General features: G+C 40.4%; 1 protein-coding gene across 2 annotated transcripts in view; it reads right to left on the bottom strand.

Annotated features, from left to right (window-relative positions):
• Window positions 1–12615, bottom strand: part of FEZ1 (fasciculation and elongation protein zeta 1) — a 40770-nt gene that overhangs the window by 14293 nt on the left and 13862 nt on the right. For both annotated transcript variants that reach the window (XM_027835189.1, XM_027835190.1), the window contains exons 3-5: window positions 9917–10016; window positions 3175–3261; window positions 506–674 (exon numbers count right to left, since the gene is read on the bottom strand). In XM_027835189.1, coding sequence (XP_027690990.1) covers window positions 506–674; window positions 3175–3261; window positions 9917–10016 — 356 coding nt within the window. The remainder of the gene's footprint in view (window positions 1–505; window positions 675–3174; window positions 3262–9916; window positions 10017–12615) is intronic.

Raw genomic sequence — 12615 nt, 5'->3', positions numbered from 1 at the left:
ATTATTCATTATCTGATACCATTTACCTGAAACTTAGCTATTTTAAGGTGGTAGCAGGTTCATGTCGTACTAATCACTTAACGTTGTTCCACCTAATTTGCTTCTGTAGTCTTATCATGGAGTCACAGGCTTAGAAGCTGGAAGGAAGCTCAGAGCTCACTTTATAGATGATTTGAAATAAACCTTTGCCCAAGATCAAATAGGTAATAGGGTCAGATTTTGAACTCAGGCCCTTTGACTTCAAACCCAGTGTTCTTCCTATTACTCTACACTATTCCAATCACCCTTTGGTTAATTTTCTCTTCCAGTATCTTCCCCCTTCCATTTTGTTTAGTAGCTTTTATTTTTTCAAGTATCTTAATCTTGGTTTATTTCTTGAAGCAGGGTATGAAGATCCTGTCACACCTGGCTTCTGATGCTCCAGATTTCTCCAGGCCCTCCTCTGTGACAGCACCCCAGCTTCCTGTACCCCAGGCCCCTGCTCCAACCCACTTGCAGCCTTCACCTTCATAAGACCAGTTGTTGTTGAAGGTCTGTGTCAAAGCTTGCATCTCTTGCAAAAGGATGGAATCTGCCTGGGATGAAGTTTCCCCTCCATCATCCACCTCCAAAACCTCCTCTTCATCCTCAGGGTCTGGGGAGTTCTGCATCATCTCCTCAATCTCTTCAATTACCTGGGAAGGAGTCAGAACACAGATGGGGTTATCAGGTTGGCATAGTTGCTGACAGGGCCGAGAGTAGTGATCCAGCTTTGTACAGAGGGTCATTCTGATCTGAACTTTGATGAGTCCAAGAGGCTTCTAAGTAGACGGTCTGGAAAATTCACAAAGGATTATTGATGCTTCATATGAAAGAATAATAAAAATTGCTCCATGTCTGGAGGGACTTAAATGTACTCCTCCTCTAACATGAAGCACTTGTCCATTTGGGATAATAATCTGTTCCAAGAAGACCATTTAGGTGAGTGCTTTACTGGAACTACACTACTCAGAAACCAAGCAGGTCTGCCTGGAAGAGACCATTTACTTCAAAGCACTGAGCACTTTATTTCTAATATATTACACACCCAAATTCAGGGTAGGATTCAGTCCATTAGTTACTGTAATACTTGAAGGAAATGTTCCTGGTGCATTTGTGAGGCTGGAAAACATTTAAAGTAAAGAAGGCTATATACCCAGACCTAACCTACATGGGAGGAAAGCAGGACCGAAATCCTTTCTTGAATAAAGCCAGAAAAGTTAAACTGGGGCCTTCTGAGCTTAAGTGAAACCTAGGTTCCTGGCCTCAAATGAAGCATTTGGTAGGGGAGAGTTTTTACAATGGCAGGTGCTAAGGAAGAGTCCCCAAAAGATTAAGGAAGGACCATTTTTTACATTAACTGTTTATGAATGGAGGAGGAAAGGAAAGTTTCAGAAATCAAGTGAATGGGTCAGCTGTGCAACCAGTGGGCATTGTCTCAATATAGTATGTGGAACTCAATAGGAGGGGCAAAAAAATAAAATGCTTTTATAAATAATATCTTATCTGGCAATTTGTATGTGAAGAGCTAAAATAAATACAAACTGGACACATGCTGCTGCTTTAAAGACAAGAAGTAAGGTTCAGAGATGTGATTTATTCATGAAGTCAAGAAAAAGAAACAAGGATTACTTATTCCCACTCTTCCCTCTAATAAAAGGACTTCCATGGCCTAAAAATGATGGGGTTGTTTTTAGTAAACAGTGTTACATTCAGAGTTAAATTGGAAGACCCACTCTTATTCCTGTTTAGATCTATGAAAAACAGCAGTATTTCTTCTTCAGAGTTGTAACCTAGGACCCCAATGAGCCTATAGGAAGAGAAGCCAAGCACACTCATCTATGACCCAACTATAGAGAACCATCAGGTAGAAGTATGTTTCAAAAGTCAAGGTTCAGTGAACCCTAAGCATAAGTTTCACTAATCATCCTTAGAGAGAACACAATGACTTGGCAATGGGTTGCCAAGGCTAGAGTATATAAAGAAATCAGTGAGATCTTTTTGAAATGTATCAGAATATGCAGAAAAGGAGGCTGGCCTAGAAAAAAGCTAGACATATGCAAAGGTAGAGGTGGTAGGGGGGTGGGGGTGGGAGGAAAGAACCAGCTTTTTTAAAAAAAATCCCCAGGGGGAAAAAGCCATGTTTTTTCCTAAATTGTTCCTGGTCATTTTTTCTGCTAGGAGGTACCGAGTCTTTGGCCTATAAAGATCTTATTTTGACATCTGATACTGTCACAGCTCCCTTTTCCACTTCTAACATCTCTCTTAACCAAATCATAATCCTTGAGGACCTAACTTTCCCCCTAATAAGTCCCTATTTTCTTTCCTTAACTGGTCCCCAACAGTCTTTATTTTTACGACAGATAAAGGTGAAGGCAACTCCTACCTTCTCCCCACAATTCCTGTGCCTTTCTCTTAAAGAATACCTTCTGGCCCAGAATTTATAGCAGACCCCAGTTTGAGAAACAATATACTCTAATGACTCTGGAGGCTAATCACTATCCTCCCTTAGTATTAAATTATGACCACTAAAATATAATTCCTTCAACCAAATATTGAGAATTTCCCTTAGTAATCTGTCTCTTTTTCATCATGACTATTATTGTTGTACACATGAAAGAGACATGTATAATTAAAGATGAGGAAATATCAATCCAAAGAAAGACTAATCTGGAACTTGGGTGTGTTTCTGTTTTCATCCTAAGACAAGAAGAGCAAGAAGAGCAGATGCCTGATGTCCTTCTAATCTTAGCAGTCCCAGTTTCCAGAGCAATGGTTTATAGTTCAGAGGCTCACTGAGGAGAGGACAGAATGAATTAAAGGAAAGTATCTGCCTATTAACAAAGATTGGCTCTATTTGAGTCAAGTTTTGGTATCATATTTGTGTTTATTGCATGACTCTCAAAGGATCTTGCAAATGAAATGGGGAAGTTGAGGCATAAAGAGATTTAAGCAGCTTGTCCAAGATCCAATTAGCAGGGTCTTAGAGTTAAAAGATTGGACTTTGATCAATTAGAGATCAAAGTCAAATCTTCTAACTGAGACCCTGCTAGTACCACCAGAGCACAAATTCCCCCTCTGACCTTCTTGAATACACCAAGTTTCTCTCAGAAGAGTAAGAAGCACCCAGGAACCTGGTTAGAGGAACCTATGTACCTGATCCGCTGTCAGTAGAGGTTCCTCATTAATACCAGAGTCATTTTCACTCTTCTCATTGAACTCTTCCTCTTCCTTCTCATGGATCTGAAGGAATAAACCCAAATAGAATTCTGATTGGTCATTAGAAGGGCACGTTTTCCCATTTGGTCTTTAGAACTAACCAAATTGGGAAGTCTTTCTCTAGTCGTCCACCATTTAATAAGGGACACTTAAGTATCTGCTGCTTCATTAAAATCTAAATTCACTCCATCCCCATCATGCAGCATGCATCACTGAGTCCACCAAAAAGGAGAGGCAAAGGGGGCAGTGTATGGCCAGAGCCATTCTGATAAAGAAGATGGATAGTTTTTCTTCTGATTACAGACAGTTTCTTCTTGGGTGATAACCTGTGACTATCAGATTGCTCTCCAATCACAAAACCTGAAACCATCTTAATATCTCAAAAATAGAAACTAAAAATGTTAGGCCTGCATTTTAAAGAACCCAAAGTATCTTCACAAAGTGAATGATACCGTAACTACCTCCTACATCATGGCCTGACTACTTACCTTACTGAGTAGTTCCAATCTGAGAGTTTCTCACCAGATTTCATTTTTATTAGTACTTTTAAAGGGAAATGGGGGAAAGAAAGGAATTGCCCCAGGCCAAATACTCCTGTTTTTTAGACTGTGCTGACATAGCTTTCCTGGATTGTAGGTGTGGTGTCATGACAGAAGGAGCTTGCAATGAATCCACATGGGATAGGTCATTGAGTGACCCAGTATAATCAAATGAAGGTCAAACTAAGCTAAAAATAAAACAACATTTTAAAAGCTCACTTAATCTATTTGTTCTGAGTCTGTGGGATCATATAATCCTAAGAGAACTCATGGCACCTCCGTGTGCTATGGCTTTGTAAAGGGTTGGAGCTCAGAACAAAACTCAAATGAATTAGAACAACTCTAGGTAAACAAATAGTCACCAATAGCCAACAAATTTCCCAGAGGTACTCTCTATACTATTTCCAATTCAATCCAATGAGAATTTATTAAGTGCCTACTGTGTGTAGGCTGTATAGTGCCTACTGTGTGTACACTGTATTATGTGATGGAGGTCAAAAGATAGAATGAAAAACAGTTACTGACCTCAAGGAGCCAGTATTTTACTATTCCAATTCAAGAAGGTCCTCATCCTTATTTCCAAACAGTAACTTGGATGAGTCACTAGAATTGGTGAGAAGCAATGCCCCTGGCCACAACTTAGCCACCACACAGTAGCCTCCAATTCCTATACTCATAGCCTCTTCGGGAATGTCTGCTCTAATCCAATTATTTAAACCTTCACCTTCCACAACTACAAAAACTATTCAGACTTGGACAATTAAGTTCTTTCAAAAATTTGTCCCAAGCAGTAGTCGTTGAAAAGCACCCTCATACTAGGCATCAAACCAACTCAGGGGGCACTTCACCCTTGCAGCTTTCAACTTGGCAAGCTACTCCTTTGGCTCTTCCTAGGGCTTAGATCTTTTCTGTCCTCCCTGGAACTACTTTATCTTTTCCCTTTATTCCATCAGCCTATGTAAGAAGTATTCCTTAATACCAGAGACAAATTCAACTCATATACTTTTTTTTTTTGGTCAAGTAATGGGGGTTAAGTGACTTGCCCAGGGTCACACCTAAGTGTTATGTGTCTGAGGCCAGATTTGAACTCAGGTCCTCCTGACTCCGGGGCCGGTGCTCTATCCACTGCGCCACCTAGCTGCCCCTCATATACTTTTTCTCTTCTTATGGATTCATTTTAGCTCCCCAGAGCCTTAATTCACATTTCTAGTTATTCTTTTGGGATGGGACCAGAAAGGAACACTCCTACACAACAATGACTCTCTAAATAACACAATCAATCAGCAAGCAGAAATTAAAATTGATGGAGCTAGGGACCTGCCAACCTGATAGTACAGAAGAATAATCTCAGACCAAGCGGATCTATTATTTGTCTTTCACACTTTCTGACACTTTTTGGATGCTACTCATCACTTGTCAAGGCCTAAATTGAGTATCTAGCAGTGTATGACATCTTTGATCTTCTAAAAACCACACCCACATATCCTAAGGATTGCTTAGGCTCCCATAACGCCCCATAATAAAGCTTCATTTAAATCCAGGGCCAGCTCATATGAATGAAAATAGTTTTTGCCTTAAACACCATTAATCCCAAGCACGGCTAACAGGCAGGACAGTGAGACTGTAGGCCAATTTTGAGGAGCTGAGATGGAAGTACCATGGAACCAGATGGTGACATCTATTTCTGCTGTTTAACCCATATGTTCTTCTCTCTGCCAACCCCACCACCTGTGTTAGCTTCTTGGTTACAGCAGTCCTCCATCAAGCAGAACAGCACTCCTCAGGACCATGACTTGCTCAGAACTGTATTCACACAGTAGAGCTTTCCTGGGGCCAGAAAGTCCTGTGGCGAAAGTCGGACCCGTGCTGGGAGGTACAGTTTGATTCTCACATCCCTGTGACAGCAGCTGCAGTTCTGTATACTGAAAAACCTTTGGCATAAAATCTATAAATAATTGCAATGTTTACATTTTCTTAAATGTGGCCAATTACAGTGACTTTACATAATTGGCTATTAACGATATAGCTTTTAAATATGCTGCTTCCCTTCCTAAGATGCTCTCTCTGTGTTTCTGAATTTCCTGCTGAAGGCAGGGAGGGAGCTTCTCAGGATGGGTCCTCCTTGTAGTTTACAAGTTAACGTACTTGGGGCTACACAGCAGGAAGGATGATCTTGTGTTTCTCAGACACAAACAAAGCCTGACTGGGCTGATCTGCAAGGTTTGAGGAAAGAGATAGTGAAAATCAATTAGGACTCTGTGAAAGGTACTTGGAGCTCTTAGTAAAAAGAGAGTGGTTTTGAACTCATCTTTTTTTCCTTCCAACTTTTTTTTAAAATGCAGGGGATAGGATTTATGTAGACTAAGAACATGGATTCCTCTTCTTAACATCCAGACTCTCCTTGTGCTGTGTTCTATCACTTCGCAGCCAGCCCTGGGTCTTGCTCCTATACTCCCTATGGTTCTACCTCAGTCCTACCCTGACACTCCTCTAATTCCAACCTGGCTCTCATTCCCTTGCTCTCTTTACTCTGCCTTGAACTACCTCTTTGGCTTCCACTCTGATTCCGCCCTTGCCTCACCCACTTATCAGCTAGCCCTCCAACTCTTCATAGATTCAGCAGCTTCCCTGGACCCCTGAGGCAATTTTCTTTTACAGAAGGTACACAGTTGGGAAATGAGATGATTCCAATATGTGACCACATGCCTCATGTGTAAAAAAAATGGCTTCTAACCTGCCCTGAATTGGACTGTTATTAAAGCGTGCAAAAAGGGTCACAGGGAATCTTTCTGAACTCATCTGTGCTGCCCAAAAATAGATCACAGGAACTAGTCTAATATGTGGTGACAGACCAGAAAAACATTCAGGCAAAGTCATCAAGAGTTTGTGCTTCTTTCTGCATTGCATATATTGTCAGGCTTTGTTGGCGTGTTTAGTTTTGCCAAACTGCTGTTGTTTTCTATTTCTTTTTTTCAATTTTTTGTTACAAAATTTGTTACAAAATTTAAATTTTGTTACAAAAGATAACTCTTTGGGTAGAAGACAAATGGCTAATATGGAAATGAAAATTATATTAAAATAGGAAAATAATCAATAAAAAATTTTTTAAGACTTTGCATTTCTCTTCGGGATGGGAGGCGTCTTGCAAGTTGCTTCCACAATGCCCAAAGTCAAAAGAATTTGAAATAAACTGTTCTCTTCCAAGAAGAATCATGCATACATTCTAAATAATACCTTCCCAGAGCTGAGTCTAGAAGTCCAAGTGTCTGACTGTTTCAGTTAGAAGTTTCTCTTTCCTTGATTTGACTAGGAGAGTTTAATTAGGGCTGTGGAACCCGGAAGGTTTAGAGTTGAATGCAAATTTCTATACATGGTAATAATACTAATGGTTCTGATGTTTATTAATAACTGATTAATAACTGATACACAATGGCAAATAAAGTCATCCTGGGTTGAGTATTTGTGTTCAAAGAATAGGTATGTTAAACAAGTATTTTTTAAGGCAATTGGGGTTAAGTGATTTGCCCAGGGTCACACAGCTAGCAAGTGTCAAGTGTTTGGTCTGAGGCAGGATTTGAACTCAGCTCCTCCTGACTTCAGGGCCATGCTCTATCCACTGTGCCACCTAGCTGCCCCACAAATTTATTTTATTGAAAGTATTAGAGTACACTCCATTCATAAAAAGGACTCATCTCTATAGGATATTTAGCCTTTTACACAAAATTTCCCTTCCCCTACATCATCGACACAAATAGCAGGTCCCTTGGCACAACCCTCTTCCAAGTTTAAAAAAGAAAATGCAATTCTTATCTTCAAGTAAAAATGTTAAAAGTGACAAAAGAAAATTACTAGTTTGGCCTCATGGAGTTATTCAGCCCACGGTCTAGTTTTCATCTTGTGTCATTTAAGAAACAGCCCATGAAGGAGCAATGTGGTCTTCCTCTTACTGTTGACTGACCCGGGAACACCTGAGGAAGGTGAGCCAAGGGATACCTATCCTATCCTATCCTAACAGAATGGAACATCAGAGAGAGGAGCCTTAAATATTGACACTTTCTAGACTCAATCTTACTCTCCCCACCTCCACCCCTTCACCCCAATCCCAGCCCTACAATGGCTCAGCCGGTTGCTCAGTCCCCTGAAGAAGACAAAAGATATTTTGATTTGCCTTCTAGGTCAGTCTCTGCTTGTTATTAAACAAGGGTCAGAGATGGCCAAAGAATGAAGAAGGAAGAAGAAGCCAGCCTTTCTCTATTCAATTAAACTACCTTTTCCTTTACACTAGATGGAAGGGATTTTGTGTGGGTCTCAAGTTCATCTTTCTCAGGGTCATTCCATTCACCCTGAAATGTGAACACTCCTGAGGGAAATCTGCAAATGAGGATAAATTAGAGTTCTTTTGAAGAGCTGTCTTGTATCTCCTTGAGCTTGACCCAGGGTTGAGTGAGAAAGGTGACAAAAGAGATAACAAAGCAGAATCTTCCTTAGCACTAGAACGGGGTTAATTTTAATTCCAGAAAACAAATTCACTACATAGCCAATCTAAGCCTGTTCACGTGCAGGATTTGTTTTCGACACCGGGAAGCTAATGAACCCCAGTTAGCTCTACATCTTCTCTAGAGACACTGGAAAATTATAGCCCAGAGAGAAAAAGCAAGTAGCCAAGAGTTACACAAAGAGTTAGTGCTCGAGACAGGACCTAGTACTCAGCCCCTGGGATGTTTACCAAACAGGTTAATAGGAATCTAGAAATACCGAAACCATTGACCCAGAGCAGCTAACCCAACCCCCCCCCCCCCCCAATAAGCAAATAATTTTTCTGAGGTCTGGGGTTTCTTGTATCATTTTGCATTTCAGGAGTTAAGCAAATTCCATTCTTTCCCAATGATGCTTACCTGTATTATGAGGGAAGGAACATCAGACTCGGAGTCAGAAGACCTGCTGAGTTACTATCTTACTTACTATCCACTTATTATCTGTGCAAGCTTAGTCGAAGCATTTAACCTTACTAAATCTCTGATCCTTCACCCACATTATAGAAATAATACCTTACACTATCTCAGGAGATTGAGGTGTGGAAAGGACCTTGTAAACTAGAAAGCAAGATAGAAATCAGAACTATTCCTGTTGCTAGCTGAGCACTCTTTCTGGACAGGTAACCTATAGAAACAGTAGACCAGCAAGGGGAATTTTTATAGATGGATTTCACATTGACATAGTACTGGGAAACCTGGGCCAGGATGAAACTTTTCAGTTCATTCCAAGTTTGCCACATCGGTTTCCCTGACAGCAAAATCCAGAGAACAAGCCAATGGAAAAGTAACCTTTTCCAGGGAGTCAAGTGAATGAAGTCAATAAACGGTTTTACTTTCTATATGTAGCTTTGGCTGAGATGTTCCCCTTGGACCTAGATGGATTTCACTTCTTGATATCCTGGACAAAAGACTCAAAATAGATTCCTGTACTTGACTTTCCCAACTCTCTTGAGATTTTCATCTCAGTTTGCCAAGCCACCTTCCCCTTCAGTGGCAAAGTATCTGACCCCGGCTTAGCCACTCAAATGCCTTCTAGCCAGACGTCCTTAAGAACACATCCCTATATCTATCTGGTCATAATAACTTGTTCCAGGGCTCTGATCATGCCTGCAGAGTAATTGTGAGCAATTAGTACCAGCAACGGTTTTGACAGCATTTTTGATGGAAGAGAGGGAGAAGAGATAACATCTGTTCTCTTACATGAGAGAACTGGAGTCATTACAACTTCTGCCAGGGAATGTCATTACCTGGGCATAAAAATAGCCTGTAATACTCACCCAATTTCTTACACTTCAGACCTAGTTACTTTATGTTTTGTGTAACAAAGGTCAATAACGTTAGCTCTCTGGATACATACCTCTTAAAATTAGCTACCCCTAATAACTAGCAGCCTCCCTTTATCTGTCACTTCTCCATTTCCACCCTTCTTACCCCGCCTTCCTACCCACCCACCCTGCCCCTTCCTTCAAGCAATGATTGCCAGTCTTTACTAGAAGTTGTTTACTAATAAATTACTTATTGTTGGTGATCATTTTACCTAATGAAATCAACATCTCTTCAAACCCCATTCAATATAGCACAACTGTCAAGGCCCCAGAAAGATACCTCAGTGTCTGAGATGTTGCCATTCAGAGCCTCGATGTTTGGGTCCCTCCAGTCCTCCCCAAGTGAAGGGATGTAATTGTCCGTCAGAGCATCCCAAACTCTGAAAACAAAGAAAGCTTCTTGTTAGCAGACATCTGTGGCCTGGCTCCGCCTGGGGGGAAGGAAGAACTCAGCTAGAGAAGGAGAGAGGCTTCTCTGTGTGCCAGGCTGAGATCATCTGCCTTCCAGCATGCTTGGTCAAAACAGCCTAGAAATCACATTAGAAGGCAAAGAGCAAGAAGGAACAATGCTGAAGGGCCCAAGACACACTGGTGTCAGGTCAGATATTTCAGGATTGAGGTATTCAAAGGCAGGGCAATTTCTTGTCATAAATCACTAACAATGAAGGCTACAGATAAACAGTGACTTATATCTGGGCCTGAACATAAATCTACCCTTAAAGCAGGTGCGTGGTTCACATTCTGTGACCCTGGGTGGTAACTTACTGGTTTTCTTTCCTATTAGTAGGCAGAAGTTTGTAAAAAACTGCAGGAAGATTTCCTGGATGAATGACCCTCTCTCACTGAGGTCGGGAACCTTCATATAGTTTGCATGGGTCCCGAGAGATCTACTACCTAATATGTCAAGAAAATTAAGTGCCTCACAGAAGCTAAGCTGCATAAATGAGATTCCTCCAACTCTTGTTTAATATTAATGGCTTGCCCCCAAGACACATAGGGATGGTATAACCCTGCCCTCGCTACAAGTTGATATTCTCAAGCAGCAGGCCCTATATACCTCTCACAGGGTATCAATATATCACAAAAAGTGCATAGCTAATAGAAACAGTTATCTCTTCATGGTTCATTTTAGTTACACAGAGAGTGGGGGGAGGCAAGGAGTTACTCCTCTTTTCATATTTTTGTTAGGTTTTTGCTTTTTTATTTTTATACCTAGCACTTAGCCTGACCCTTAAGAAATGCTTAATAAATGTTTATTGAAAATGTTTACTTTAAATTTGACATATTATAGGAAACGATTGTTTTTAGATAGTTCTTATTAGCCAACATATCTAATCCAGAAGATATCCTTTGAAAAATAGATGTTTCAGGTGGGTTTTAAACACAAATTAAAATAAATAATAAGGTCACAGACACATGCTTATTTATTCAACATGAACAGCAACAACAGTAGTTTACATGTACACAGATAGCCCTTTCCTGGCACAATGCATTGTGTGTGTGTGTGTGTGTGTGTGTATGTGTGTGTGATCTTTGTTGGTCCCAACATCGAACAGACATAAGCCAACTCCAAGAAATCTTAATGTACAAAATAACACAACAAGCTCCAAGAGTAATGGCACATAAGGAAAAGGCAGATGATTTTGTTAAATTATGTCAGGTAAGGCATGCCTGTAAGCTCCTTCCAAACAGTGCAACCAAATTGTTACCCAGCCTGAACACAAAAGAATGCCATGTAACCATATGCAAAATGTTTTAAATTCTATATATGTCAAAGCATTGCATATACAGCAACACAGGAAGGCATGCCTGTAACATGGCTGCATTTTACAGTATGAAGGCTTCAATGCACAGTGTGCCATATACACAATTATAGATACACACGCAGAATACTGAATACAAACACTTAAAAATGTGCTAGTGTACACCAGAAAAAAAAAACAAAAACCCAAGGACAAAGGGAAAATTGCAGCACAAACATTTGATATTGTGAAGATGCAGAACAATAATCATATACATGCATAATATATAAACAAAGAGTTCTTCCTGGAGCATATAGTCCACCATTAGTGAAGACACAAAAGAGATATCCCAGAAAATATAACAATATAATGGTAGTACTTAGGACATCTATTTGTTCTCTATTTTTCTGCCATTACAAGAGAGCTCTTCAAGAGACCAACCCATCAAATACTCATTAGACATCTATTCAAAAAGATTTCAGAAAGGAATTCTTATACCCAGTAGTGCTATCAGACTGACAATCTCCTAATCTCTATCAGTCCTTGTTCAGCTGCATGAATCCCATATGAGTTTAAACCTGGGTCCCATTAGCATTCCAGTATGGGAAAATCAAAATGATCAGCTCTCTCAGATAAGGCTACTATGCCAAAAGCACTCCCACTAGCAGAGCTGACCCCAGCTCCCTCACTCATACATCAGAATTCCATTCTTGACCATCCTACAGAATTTAAAAACACCCAGCAATGCCCTCCAGCTCCTTCTCTAAATTCTTACTCCCAAATCTATACAATTTGTTATTGGGATCATGTTTGAACCATGTTTGTAGTGGGCAATACAGTGACCTTCAGGATCTTCCCTGTAGGAAGTGAAAAAAAAAAAAAGTAAAATTCAGTCAAGTTCAAAGAAGGCAGAAATCTTTTGTCCCTATTCTGAGCAGGAAGGAAGATGAAACCCTTATTATACCGCATCAACTTTCACTTCACCTTGAAAATGTTCACCTCCTTAGGATGGTAGCCAAGAGAGCTCTCAAATCCTTTGGGGAGTGTTTCTCCTTCCTGAGGCTTTACTCAGCTGCCTTCCTTCTCCAATTTCTGGCCTTTCAATGATGCTTTCTAAGCCTTCTCCTCTTGAGATGTTTTGCCATTTCTACCTTTTTTGAATTTTTTATTTTTACTCAGCCAGGTTTTCCTCTTTCATACTCCCTACCCCACTCTCTTCCCTTCTCCCTCTACCTCC

The sequence above is a fragment of the Vombatus ursinus genome, unplaced genomic scaffold (assembly GCF_900497805.2).
Source record: "Vombatus ursinus unplaced genomic scaffold, bare-nosed wombat genome assembly UNPS02014813.1, whole genome shotgun sequence".
Taxonomy (NCBI): Eukaryota; Metazoa; Chordata; class Mammalia; order Diprotodontia; family Vombatidae; genus Vombatus; species Vombatus ursinus.
Note: the sequence above shows the minus strand (reverse complement) of the source record. Positions and strands in the feature narration are given on the sequence as shown.